Below are 13,936 nucleotides of genomic sequence, written 5' to 3'. Positions count from 1 at the left end.
ATGTTTCCACCACCCCAACCCCACTGACCAATCAAAATCCTCGTTAATTAAGGAGGGGAGAAGCTAATTAAGAGTGGGGGAGGGGCCAAGAGACCTCCCAGACCCCAAAACACCTCAAACCCCCCCAAAAAACCCCCACTCCAAACCCCCCTGAGATGTTTCCACCACCCCAAACTCCATGGGGCAATTAAGATCCTCATTAATTAAGAACGGGTAGAACTAATTAAGGGTGGGGGAGGGGTCAAGAGACCTCCCAGACCCCAAAACACCTCAAACCCCCCCAAAAAACCCCCACTCCAAATCCCCCTGAGATGTTTCCACCACCCCAAACTCCATGGGACAATTAAGAACCTTGTTAATTAAGGATAGGAGGAGCTAATTAAGGGTGGGGGAGGGGCCAAGTGACCTCCCAGACCCCAAAACACCTCAAACCTCCCCCAAAATCCCCACCCCGGAAACCCCCCTGAGATGTTTCCACCACCCCAACCCCGGTGGCCAATCAAGATCTCCATTAATTAAAGACAGGAGGAGCTAATTAAGGGTGGGGGAGGGGCCGAGAGACCTCCCAGACCCCAAAACACCTCAAACCCCCCCAAAAAACCCCCCACTCCAAACCCCCCTGAGATATTTCCACCACCCCAAACTCCCATGGGGCAATTAAGAACCTTGTTAATTAAGGATGGGAGAAGCTAATTAAGAGTGGGGAAGGGGCCGAGAGACCTCCCAGACCCCCCAAAACACCTCAAACCCCCCCAAAAAAACTCCACCCCGAAACCCCCCTGAGATGTTTCCACCACCCCAAACTCCATGGGACAATTAAGATCCTCATTAATTAAGAACGAGTAGAACTAATTAAGGGTGGGGGAGGGGCCGAGAGACCTCCCAGACCCCAAAACACCTCAAACCTCCCCAAAAAACCCCCACTCCAAACCCCCCCGAGATATTTCCACCACCCTCAAAACCCTTCCAGCAGAGCAAACAACGCCGGGGTCTTTATTGGAGGACGGGGTGGGCGTGGCCAAAGGGAGGGTGAGGAAGAGGAGGACGAGGAGGACGAGGAGACGGCGGGGGGAGGGGGCGGAGGTGACCTTCAGAGGCGCCGGATCTTCATCTCGCTGCGCTTGAGGGAGTAGTAGAAACCTTTCCACTGGGCCCAGTTGATGCCGTTGGCGTAGGACAGGTGAGGTCCGGCCAGGTAGAAGCCGTTGAGGTTGGAGAAGTGGCAGCTGCGGAACCACCAGGCCCCCGAGGAGAGGGCGGCGCAGTTCTGGGCGAAGAGGTCCTGGTCGCGGTCGAAGGTGGAGAACTTCTGGCCGTTGTGGTAGCTCAGGGAGTCGCCTGAAGGTGGAGGGGGTGGTGGGGGTGGTGGACTCGTGGAGCTTCTCATGGTGGGTTTGGGTTGGTTGGTCATGGTTGATCAGCAGTGACCTCTGTTGACCACTGGTCACCACCGGCCTCTGTTGACCATCACTGACCAGTGACCACCACCAACCATCACTGACCTCCACTGGTCTCCATTGACCACCATTGACCTCCATTGACCATCACTGACCTCCATTGACCACCACTGGCCTCCATTGGCCACCATTGACCACCACTGGTCACCACTGACCTCCATTGACCATCACTGACCAGTGACCACCACCAACCATCACTGACCTCCACTGATCTCCATTGACCTCCATTGACCACCATTGACCAGTGACCACCATTGAGCTCCATTGACCACCAATGACCTCCATTGACCACCACTGGCCACCACTGACCGCCATTGACCACCAATGACCTCCATTGACCACCACTGACCTCCACTGGTCTCCATTGACCACTATTGACCACCACTGACCTGCACTGACCTCCATTGACCATCATTGACCATCATTGACCTCCATTGACCACCATTGACCATCACTGACCACCATTGACCATCACTGACCAGTGACCACCACCAACCACCACTGACTTCCATTGACCACCACTGACCTCCACTGGTCTCCATTGACCACTATTGACCACCACTGACCTGCACTGACCTCCATTGACCATCATTGACCATCACTGACCTCCACTGACCTCCATTGACCATCACTGACCACCATTGACCATCACTGACCTCCATTGACCATCACTGACCACCATTGACCACCACCGACATCCATTGACCACCAATGACCTCCATTGACCATCATTGACCACCATTGACCATCACTGACCTCCACTGGTCTCCATTGACCACCATTGACCTCCATTGACCATCACTGACTTTCATTGACCTCCATTGACCACCATTGACCACCACTGGCCACCACTGACCACCATTAAACATCACTGAGCAGTGGCCACCATTGACCACCAGTGACCTTCACTGACCTCCATTGACCAGTGACCATCATTGACCTCCATTGACCATCACTGACCTCCATTGACCTCCATTGACCATCACTGACCTCCATTGACCATCCCTGACCTCCATTGACCATCACTGACCACCATTGACCACCACCGACATCCATTGACCACCAATGACCTCCATTGACCATCATTGACCACCATTGACCATCACTGACCTCCATTGACCTCCATTGACCATCACTGACCTCCATTGACCTCCATTGACCACCACTGACCACCATTGACCAGCACCAACCTCCATTGACCTCCATTGACTTCCATTGACCACCACTGACCATCACTGACCACCATTGACCATCACTGACCTCCACTGGTCTCCATTGACCATCATTGACCTCCAGTGACCACCATTGACCTCCACTTACCATCAATGACCTCCATTGAACTCCATTGACCACCATTGACCACCACCAACCTACATTGACCACCAATGACCACCAATGGCCACAGATGACCACCAATGACCATTGATGATCTCCAATGACCTCCACTGACCACCAATGACCACCAATGGCCACAGATGACCACCGATGACCACCATTGACCACCAATGATCTCCAATGACCACCGATGACCACCAATGACCACCAATGACCACCAATGACCTCCACTGACCTCCATTGACTTCCAGTAACCACCACCCACTTCCAATTATCTCCATTGACCACTAATGGTCACCACCAACCACAGATGAGCACAGATGACCATGGATGACCACTGATGACCCCAGATGACCACCACTGACCACCGATGGTCACTCACCGGCTCCTCCGTCCACGAAGCCGGCCACGTGCAGGGCGTAGCCGTCCTCCTCGGCCCCTCCCCCACTGACCACTGACCACTGACCACCACTGACCATCACTGACCATCACTGACCTCCATTGACCTCCATTGACCACCACTGACCTCCATTGACCACCATTGACCACCATTGACCACCATTGACCACCACTGACCTCCATTGACCAGCACCAACCTCCATTGACCTCCACTGACTTCCATTGACCACCAATGACCACCAATGACCACCAATGACCACCAGTGACCACCAATGATCTCCAATGACCACCAATGGCCACCAATGGCCACCAATGATCTCCAATGACCTCCATTGACCACCAATGACCACCAATGGCCACCAATGACCACAGATGACCACCAATGACCACCAATGGCCACAGATGACCACCAATGGCCACAGATGGCCACCAATGACCACTGATGATCTCCAATGACCACCAATGGCCACCAATGGCCACAGATGACCACCAATGACCACCACTGACCACTGATGATCTCCAATGACCACCAATGGCCACAGATGACCACCAATGGCCACCAATGACCTCCATTGACCACCACCAACCACTGATGATCTCCAATGGCCACCAATGGCCACAGATGACCACCAATGGCCACCACTGACCACCACTGACCACCGATGGTCACTCACCGGCTCCTCCGTCCACGAAGCCGGCCACGTGCAGGGCGTAGCCGTCCTCCTCGGCGCTGACCGCGGTCGGGGACAACGCGAAGGAGCCGTAGGTGGCCGCGGCCGAGTTGTTCTCGAAGTCCTCGAGCTCCACCCGCAGCTCGTAACGGGCCTGGAGGGTCAGCAGGGCCAGGGACTGCAGGCCTGGGGTCAAAGGTCAAAGGTCAGAGGTCAATCGGGGGTCAGGGGTCACTCAGGGGTCAGCAGGGCCAGGGACTGCAGGCCTGGGGTCAAAGGTCAAAGGTCAGAGGTCAATCAGGGATCAGGGGTCACTCAGGGGTCACTCAGGGCCTGGAGGGTCAGCAGGGCCAGGGACTGCAGGCCTGGGGTCACACAGGGGTCAAAGGTCAATCAGTGGTCACTCAGTGGTCAGTGGTCACTCTGAGGGGTCAATGGTCACTCAGGGGTCACTCAGTGGTCACTCAGTGGTCACTCAGGGTGGGTCAGTGGTCACTCAGTGGTCAGTTGGTCAGTGGTCAGTTGGTCACTCAGTGGTCACTCAGTGGTCACTCAGTGTCCATACCCAGCCAGTATTCCCCGTCTGCCCGGCCGAATCCGGATCTGTAATCGCTCACTGGTCACTGGTCAGTGTCACTGGTCAGTGGTCACTCTGAGGGGTCAGTGGTCACTCAGTGGTCACTCAGGGTGGGTCAGTGGTCACTCAGTGGTCACTCAGTGGTCACTCAGTGTCCATACCCAGCCAGTATTCCCCGTCTGCCCGTCCGAACCCGGATCTGTAATCGCTCACTGGTCACTGGTCACTGGTCAGTGTCAGTGGTCAGTGGTCACTCAGTGGTCACTCAGTGGTCAGTTGGTCACTCAGGGTGGGTCAGTGGTCACTCAGTGGTCACTCAGTGGTCACTCAGGGTGGGTCAGTGGTCACTCTGTGGTCACTCAGTGGTCACTCAGTTGGTCAGTGGTCACTCAGTGTCCATACCCAGCCAATACTCTCCATCCGCCCGTCCGAACCCGGATCTGTAATCGCTCACTGGTCAATGGTCAGTGTCAGTGTCAGTGGTCACTCAGTGGTCAGTGGTCACTCAGTGGTCACTCAGGGTGGGTCAGTGGTCACTCAGTGGTCACTCAGTGGTCACTCAGTGGTCAGTGGTCACTCAGTGGTCACTCAGTGGTCACTCAGTGGTCACTCAGTGGTCACTCAGGGTCACTCAGTGGTCACTCAGTTGGTCACTCAGTGGTCACTCAGTGGTCACTCAGGGTCACTCAGTGGTCACTCAGTGGTCACTCAGTGGTCAGTTGGTCAGTTGGTCACTCTGTCCATACCCAGCCAGTATTCCCCGTCTGCCCGGCCGAATCCCGATCTGTAATCGCTCACTGGTCACTGGTCAGTGTCAGTGTCAATGGTCAGTGGTCACTCTGAGGGGTCAGTGGTCACTCAGTGGTCACTCAGTGGTCACTCAGTGGTCACTCAGGGGTCACTCAGTGGTCACTCAGTGGTCACTCAGTGTCCATACCCAGCCAGTATTCCCCGTCTGCCCGTCCGAACCTGGATCTGTAATCGCTCACTGGTCACTGGTCACTGGTCAGTGTCAATGGTCAGTGGTCACTCAGGGTGGGTCAGTGGTCACTCAGTGGTCAGTGGTCACTCAGTGGTCAGTTGGTCACTCTGTCCATACCCAGCCAATACTCTCCATCCGCCCGTCCGAACCCGGATCTGTAATCGCTCACTGGTCACTGGTCAGTGTCAGTGTCAGTGGTCACTCAGTGGTCACTCAGGGTGGGTCAGTGGTCACTCAGTGGTCACTCAGTGGTCAGTTGGTCACTCTGTCCATACCCAGCCAGTATTCCCCGTCCGCCCGTCCGAACCCAGATCTGTAATCGCTCACTGGTCACTGGTCAGTGTCAGTGGTCAGTGGTCACTCAGTGGTCACTCAGGGTGGGTCAGTGGTCACTGAGTGGTCACTCAGTGGTCACTCAGTGGTCACTCAGTGGTCAGTTGGTCACTCTGTCCATACCCAGCCAATACTCTCCATCTGCCCGTCCGAACCCGGATCTGTAATCGCTCACTGGTCACTGGTCAGTGTCAGTGGTCAGTGGTCAGTGGTCACTCTGAGGGGTCAGTGGTCACTCAGTGGTCACTCAGTGGTCACTCAGTGTCCATACCCAGCCAGTATTCCCCGTCTGCCCGTCCGAACCCGGATCTGTAATCGCTCACTGGTCACTGGTCAGTGTCAGTGGTCAGTGGTCACTCTGAGGGGTCAGTGGTCACTCAGGGTGGGTCAGTGGTCACTCAGTGGTCACTCAGTGGTCACTCAGTGGTCACTCAGTGGTCACTCAGTGTCCATACCCAGCCAGTATTCCCCGTCCGCCCGTCCGAACCCGGATCTGTAATCGCTCACTGGTCACTGGTCAGTGTCACTGGTCAGTGTGGTCAGTGGTCACTCAGGGTGGGTCAGTGGTCACTCAGTGGTCAGTGGTCACTCAGTGGTCACTCAGTGGTCACTCAGTGTCCATACCCAGCCAGTACTCTCCATCCGCCCGTCCGAACCCGGATCTGTAATCGCTCACTGGTCACTGGTCAGTGTCAGTGTCAATGGTCAGTGGTCAGTGGTCACTCAGTGGTCACTCAGTGGTCACTCAGGGGTCAGTGGTCAGTTGGTCAGTTGGTCACTCTGTCCATACCCAGCCAGTATTCCCCGTCTGCCCGGCCGAACCCGGATCTGTAATCGCTCACTGGTCACTGGTCAGTGTCAATGGTCAGTGGTCACTCAGTGGTCACTCAGTGGTCACTCAGTGATCACTCAGTGGTCACTCAGTGTCCATACCCAGCCAATACTCTCCGTCCGCCCGTCCGAATCCGGATCTGTAATCGCTCACTGGTCACTGGTCAGTGTCAGTGGTCACTCAGTGGTCAGTGGTCAGTGGTCACTCAGTGGTCACTCAGTGGTCACTCAGTGTCCATACCCAACCAGTATTCTCCGTCTGCCCGTCCGAACCCGGATCTGTAATCGCTCACTGGTCAGTGTCAGTGTCAGTGTCAATGGTCAGTGGTCACTCAGGGTGGGTCAGTGGTCACTCTGAGGGGTCAGTGGTCACTCAGTGGTCAGTGGTCACTCAGTGGTCAGTTGGTCACTCTGTCCATACCCAGCCAGTATTCCCCGTCCGCCCGTCCGAACCCGGATCTGTAATCGCTCACTGGTCACTGGTCAGTGTCAATGGTCAGTGGTCAGTGGTCACTCAGGGTGGGTCAGTGGTCACTCAGTGGTCACTCAGGGGTCACTCAGTGGTCAGTGGTCAGTTGGTCAGTGGTCAGTTGGTCACTCTGTCCATACCCAGCCAGTATTCCCCGTCCGCCCGTCCGAACCCGGATCTGTAATCGCTCACTGGTCACTGGTCAGTGTCAGTGTCAGTGGTCAGTGGTCACTCAGGGTGGGTCAGTGGTCACTCAGTGGTCACTCAGTGGTCACTCAGTGGTCAGTTGGTCACTCAGTGTCCATACCCAGCCAGTATTCCCCATCCGCCCGGCCGAATCCCGATCTGTAATCGCTCACTGGTCACTGGTCAGTGTCAATGGTCAGTGGTCACTCAGTGGTCACTCAGTGGTCACTCAGTGGTCACTCAGTGGTCACTCAGTGGTCAGTGGTCAGTTGGTCAGTTGGTCACTCTGTCCATACCCAGCCAGTATTCCCCGTCCGCCCGGCCGAACCCGGATCTGTAATCGCTCCAGCCCCGGAAGAAGCTGACGGAGCCGTTGAAACGGCGCTGGAACACCTGGGGGGAGGGGCGGGAACGGGGGGGGGGAGGGGCAATGGGGTGGGGGAGGGGCGGAGAGAAAAGAACGGGAGGAAATAATGGGGGAGGGGGGAGGGGCAGGGATGGGGTGGGGGAGGGGTAATGGGGTGGGGGAGGGGCGGGAATGGGGGTGGGGGAGTGGCGGTGGGGTGGGGGAGGGGGAGGGGTGGGGGAGGGGCGGGAATGGGGTGGGGGAAGGGCAATGGGGTGGTGGAGGGGTAATGGGGGGAGGGGCAATGGGGTGGGGGTGGGGGAGGGGTAATGGGGTGGGGGAGGGGCGGAGATAAAAGAATGGGAGGAAACAATGGGGGAGGGGGGAGGGGCAGGAATGGGGGTGGGGGAGGGGTAATGGGGTGGGGGAGGGGCGGGAATGGGGGTGGGGGAGTGGCGGTGGGGTGGGGGAGGGGCAGGGGGAACGGTGGGGGAGGGGCAATGGGGTGGGGGAGGGGCAATGGGGTGGTGGAGGGGTAATGGGGTGGGGGAGGGGCAAGGGGGAATGGTGGGGGAGGGGCGGAGATAAAATAATGGGAGGAAATAATGGGGGGAGGGGGGAGGGGCAGGAATGGAGTGGAGGAGGGGCGGGGTGGGGGAGGGGCGGTGGGGTGGGGGAGGGGTAATGGGGTGGGGGAGGGGCAGGGGGAACGGTGGGGGAGGGGTAATGGGGTGGGGGAGGGGCGGAGATAAAAGAACGGGAGGAAATAATGGGGGAGGGGCAGGAATGGGGGTGGGGGAGGGGCAATGGGGTGGGGGAGGGGTAATTGGGTGGGGGAGGGGCAATGGGGTGGGGGAGGGGTAATGGGGTGGGGGAGGGGTAATGGAGTGGGGGAGGGGCGGGGTGGGGGAGGGGCAAGGGGGTGGGGGAGGTGCAGGGGGAACGGTGGGGGAGGGGCAGAGATAAAATAATGGGGGAAGGGAAAAATGGGGAGGGGGAGGGGCAGGAATGGGGGTGGGGGGAGGGGCGGGAATGGAGTGGGGGAGGGGCAATCCCGGGATTATATGGGGGTGGGGGAGGGGCAATTCCAGCGGGATTTTTCGGGGTGGGGGAGGGGCAATCCCGGGATTATCTGGGGTGGGGGAGGGGCAATACCGGAATTATTTGGGGTGGGGGAGGGGCAATAATGGGGTTTATTGATGGGTGGGGGAGGGGCAATCCCGGGTTTATTTATGGGGATGGGGGAGGGGCAACAGGGGGTGATTTCAGGGGTGGGGGAGGGGCAACCAGGGACCATTTATGGGGATGGGGGAGGGGCAATCCCGGGGGAATGGGGGAGGGGCAATAATGGAAGATTTGGGGGTGGGGGAGGGGCAATCCCGGGGTTTATTCGGGGTGGGGGAGGGGCAATTCCAGCAGGATTTTTCGGGGTTTTTCGGGGTGGGGGAGGGGTAATCCGACCCGGATTTTTTTGGGGGTGGGGGAGGGGCAATCCCGGGCTCATTTAAGGGGGTGGGGGAGGGGCAATAATTGAAGATTTGGGGGGTGGGGGAGGGGCAATTCCAGCGGGATTTTTCGGGATTTTTCAGGGTGGGGGAGGGGTAATCCGACCCAGATTTTTTTTTGGGGTGGGGGAGGGGTTCCGGCTGGAGGGTGGGGGAGGGGCGGTACCGTCCAGACGTGCCCCTCGGTGCTCATGTCGCAATAAACGGGCACGGGGGGGCCGCTCCCCCCCCCGGGGGACACCAGGTACACCCCGTCCGCCCGGGCCCCCCCCGCGTGCACGTCCTGGCAGTCCCGGGGGGGGAGGGGCGGGCACAGCGGGGGGGCTGCAGTGGGGGGAGGGGTTGGTTTAGGGGTGGGGGAGGGGCGGGATGGGGTTTTGGCCCCGCCCCCCCCAAAAAACCCCGTTAAAATTGGTCCCAGTTTGGCCCAGTTTAAGCCGAGCCACGCCCAGTTCATCCCAGTTCCCCTTTAACCCCTCCCAGTCCCTCCCAGTTCCCCCCCAATCCCCTCCCAGTCCATCCCAGTCCCTCCCAGTCCATCCCAGTTCCCCTTTAACCCCTCCCAGTCCCTCCCAGTTTATCCCAGTTCCCTCCCAGTTCCCTCCAAACCCCTCCCAAACCCCTCCCAGTCCTCCTTTAACCCCTCCCAGTCCATCCCAGTCCCTCCCAGTTCCATCCCAGTCCATCCCAGTTCCTGTTTAACCCCTCCCAGTCCATCCCAGTCCCTCCCAGTCCCCCTTTAACCCCTCCCAGTTAATCCCAGTCCATCCCAGTTTATCCCAGTTTATCCCAGTTCCCTCTTAACCCCTCCCAGTCCATCCCAGTTCCCTCCCAGTCCCTCCCAGTTCCATCACAGTCCCTCCCAGTTCCTGTTTAACCCCTCCCAATCCCCTCCCAGTCCATCCCAGTCCCTCCCAGTTCCCTCCCAGTCTGTCCCAGTCCATCCCAGTCCCTCCCAGTCCCCCTTTAACCCCTCCCAGTCCCTCCCAGTCCCTCCCAGTCCCTCCCAGTCCATCCCAGTTCCCTCCCAGTCCCCCCCAGTTCCCTCCCAGTCCCTCCCAGTCCATCCCAGTTTATCCCAATCCCATCCCAGTCCATCCCAGTCCATCCCAGTTTATCCCAGTCCCTCCCAGTCCCCTCCCAGTCCATCCCAGTCCCCTCCCAGTCCCTCCCAGTCCATCCCAGTCCATCCCAGTCCATCCCAGTTCCCCCCAATCGCCTCCCAGTCCATCCCAGTCCCCCCCCAACCCCTCCCAGTCCCTCCCAGTCCCTCCCAGTCCCTCCCAGTTCCTCCCAAACCCCTCCCAGTTCCCCTTTAACCCCTCCCGGTCCCTCCCAGTCCCTCCCAGTCCATCCCAGTCCCTCCCAGTCCCCTCCCAGTCGCTCCCAGTTCCTCCCAGTTCCCCCCAGTCCCCCCCAATCCCCTCCCAGTCCCTCCCAGTCCCTCCCAGTTCCCTCCCAGTCCATCCCAGTCCCTCCCAGTCCCTCCCAGTTCCCTCCCAGTCCCTCCCAGTCGCTCCCAGTCCATCCCAGTTCCCCTTTAACCCCTCCCAGTCCCTCCCAGCCCCTCCCAGTCGCTCCCAGTCCATCCCAGTCGCTCCCAGTCGCTCCCAGTCCATCCCAAACCCCTCCCAGTCGCTCCCAGTCCATCCCAGTTCCCCCCAATTCCCCCCAATCCCCTCCCAGTCGCTCCCAGTCCATCCCAGTCTCACCCTGGGGTCCGATGGGTTGTCCCCTGCTCAGGGTCCCCAGTGCCACCAGCAGCGCCACGGCCACGAACTGGGGGGGGTCAGGGGGGGTTTGGGGGGAAAGTTCTGGAAGATTCCGGGGGAAATTCGGGGATCCCGGGGGGGGATTTGGGGGAAATTGGGGAATTTTGGGGAAATTTGGGGAATTTTGGGGAATTTTTGGGAATTTTGGGGAATTTTGGGGAATTTTGGGGAATTTTGGGGAAATTTGGGGGGTCCTGGGGTGAATTTTGGGGAATTTTGGGGAATTTTGGGGAATTTTGGGGGGTTCTGGGTGGAATTTTGGGGAATTTTGGGGAAATTTGGGGAATTTTAGGGAATTTTGGGGGAATTTTGGGGAAATTTGGGGAATTTTGGGGAATTTTGCGGAATTTTGGGGGGTCCTGGGGTGAATTTTGGGGAAATTTGGGGAATTTTGGGGGATTTTGGGGAATTTTGGGGGGTCCTGGGGTGAATTTTGGGGAATTTTGGAGAATTTTGGGGGGTCCTGGGGTGGATTTTGGGGAAATTTGGGGAATTTGGGGGAATTTTGGGGAATTTTGGGGGTCCTGGGTGGAATTTTGGGGAATTTTGGGGAATTTTGGGGAAATTTGGGGAATTTTGGGGAATTTTGGGGAATTTTTGGGAAATTTGGGGGAATTTTGGGGAAATTTGGGGAATTTTGGGGAATTTTGGGGAATTTTGGGGAATTTTAGGGAATTTTGGGGGGTCCTGGGGTGAATTTTGGGGAATTTTGGGGAATTTTGGGGAATTTTGGGGAATTTTGGGGGGTCCTGGGGTGGATTTTGGGGAATTTTGGGGGGTTCTGGGTGGAATTTTGGGGAATTTTAGGGAATTCTGGGGAATTTGGGGGAATTTTAGGGAATTTTGGGGGGTCCTGGTGTGGATTTTGGGGAATTTTGGGGAATTTTGGGGAATTTTGGGGAATTTTGGGAAATTTTGGGGGGTCCTGGGGTGAATTTTGGGGAATTTTGGGGAATTTTGGGGGGTCCTGGGTGGAATTATGGGGAATTTTGGGGAATTTTGGGGAATTTTGGGGAATTTTTGGGGAATTTTGGGGAATTTTGGGGAATTTTTGGGAATTTTTGGGGAATTTTGGGGGGTCCTGGGGTGAATTTTGGGGAATTTTAGGGAATTTTGGGGAATTTTGGGGAATTTTGGGGGGTCCGGGGGTGGATTTTGGGGAATTTTGGGGAATTTTGGGGAATTTTGGGGAATTTTGGGGAATTTTGGGGAATTTTGGGGGGTCCTGGGGTGGATTTTAGGGAATTTTGGGGGTCCCGGGGGTCGATTTTGGGGGAATTCTGGAGATTTTTGGGATTTCCCGGGTGGATTTTGGGGTTTTTTTGGATTTCCCGGGTGGAATTTGGAGGAATTTGGGGGAATTTTGTGGAATTTTGGGTTTCCCGGGGTGAATTTGGGGGGATTTTGGGATAAATTCAGGAATTTGCGGCTCCCGGGGTGGATTTTGGGGGGAATTTTGGAGTTCCTGGGAGGATTTTGGGGGGAATTTGGGGCTTTTTGGGGATCCCCGGGTGAATTTGGGGGGATTTTGGGGGTCCCGGGAGGCGAATTTGGGGGAATTTTGGGGAAATTCGGGATAAATTCAGGAATTTGCGGCTCCCGGGGTGGATTTGGGGGGAATTTTGGGGGGAATTTGAGGGGATTTGGGGCTTTCCGGGGTGGATTTGGGTGGAATTTGGGGTTTTTTGGGACTCCCCGGGTGAATTTGGGGGAATTTTGGGGAAATTCGGGATAAATTCAGGAATTTGCGGCTCCCGGTGTTGATTTTGGGGGAAATTTTGGAGTTCCTGGAGGGATTTTGGGGGGAATTTGGGGGGATTTGGGACTCCCCGGGTGAATTTGGGGGAATTCTGGAGAAATTCGGGATAAATTCGGGAATTTGCGGCTCCCGGGGTGGATTTTGGGGGAAATTTCGGAGTTCCTGGGAGGATTTTGGGGGGAATTTGGGGCTTTTTGGGGCTCCCCGGGTGAATTTGGGGGGATTTTGGGGGTCCCGGGAGGTGAATTTGGGGGAATTTTGGGGAAATTCGGGATAAATTCGGGAATTTGCGGCTCCCGGGGTGGATTTGGGGGGATTTTGGGGGAAATTTGAGGGGATTTGGGGCTTTCCGGGGTGGATTTTGGGGGGAATTTGGGGTTTTTTGGGACTCCCCGGGTGAATTTGGGGGATTTTGGGGAAATTCGGGATAAATTCAGGAATTTGCGGCTCCCGGGGTGGATTTTGGGGGGAATTTGGGGCTTTTTGGGGCTCCTCGGGTGGATTTGGGGGGATTTTGGGGGTCCCGAGAGGTGAATTTGGGGGAATTTTGTGGAATTTTGGGTTTCCCGGGGTGAATTTTGGGGAAATTCGGGATAAATTCGGGAATTTGCGGCTGCCGGGGTTGATTTTGGGGGGAATTTCGGAGTTCCTGGAGGGATTTTGGGGGGAATTTGGGGGGATTTGGGACTCCCGGCTGGGATTTCGGGTGGAATTTTTGCCTCCCGCGTGGGATTTGGTGGATTTGGGGTGGATTTGAGGGGATTTTGGGGGGATTTTGGGGGATTTTGGGTTATTTTTGGGGTCCCGTTACCTCCATGGCTCCGGAGCGGCTCCGAATCCTGGCGGGGGTTGGGGGGGGGGAGGGGAGCCCTGGGGCCCCTTTTGGGGGAGGGACCCCCGGCCCTGCCCTTTTTTGGGAGAAAAATCCCAAAATCCGCCCTTTTATCCCATAAAAAAATAAAAAAACCCCGTTTTCCCCCCTTTTTATTTATTTTTACCACTCAAAAATCCCGAATTTTGCTCATTTTTTCCGGGCTAAACTCGGATTTTTTCTCATTTTCCAGGTCGGAAACCCCAAATTCTTTTTTTTTCCATTTGAATTCCCTCAGATTCAGCCCCAAAAATGGGGAAAAAACCCCAAAAATTTGTCCCTAAAATGGGGAGAAAAATCCAAAGTTTTGTTTCTGTCTGGGGGTCGAGCCCTTGATTTTTCACTTTTTTTTCCCTATTTTCCCTCTTTTCCCCTCATTTTTTTTATTTTCTTTTCTCCTTCCCTCATCTTTTCCCAGATTTTCCCCCAATTTTCCCGTTTTT

At 56.5% G+C, this 13,936-nt stretch overlaps 1 protein-coding gene across 1 annotated transcript; it reads right to left on the bottom strand.

Annotated features, from left to right (window-relative positions):
* Nucleotides 1–976: 976 nt before the first annotated feature.
* On the bottom strand, nt 977–13,464 carry LOC131590626 (microfibril-associated glycoprotein 4-like). Its single transcript, XM_058860901.1, has 6 exons — nt 13,434–13,464; nt 10,804–10,870; nt 9,258–9,415; nt 7,537–7,633; nt 3,866–4,048; nt 977–1,338 (listed from the first exon to the last, which is right to left on the bottom strand). The coding sequence occupies exons 1-6, from the start codon at nt 13,437–13,439 to the stop codon at nt 1,091–1,093; spliced, it is 759 nt and encodes a 252-aa protein (XP_058716884.1). The 5' UTR covers nt 13,440–13,464; the 3' UTR covers nt 977–1,090.
* Nucleotides 13,465–13,936: the final 472 nt, after the last annotated feature.

Source organism: Poecile atricapillus, chromosome 34, assembly GCF_030490865.1.
Source record: "Poecile atricapillus isolate bPoeAtr1 chromosome 34, bPoeAtr1.hap1, whole genome shotgun sequence".
Classification (NCBI taxonomy): Eukaryota; Metazoa; Chordata; class Aves; order Passeriformes; family Paridae; genus Poecile; species Poecile atricapillus.
This window is presented reverse-complemented; position numbering and strand designations above follow the sequence as displayed.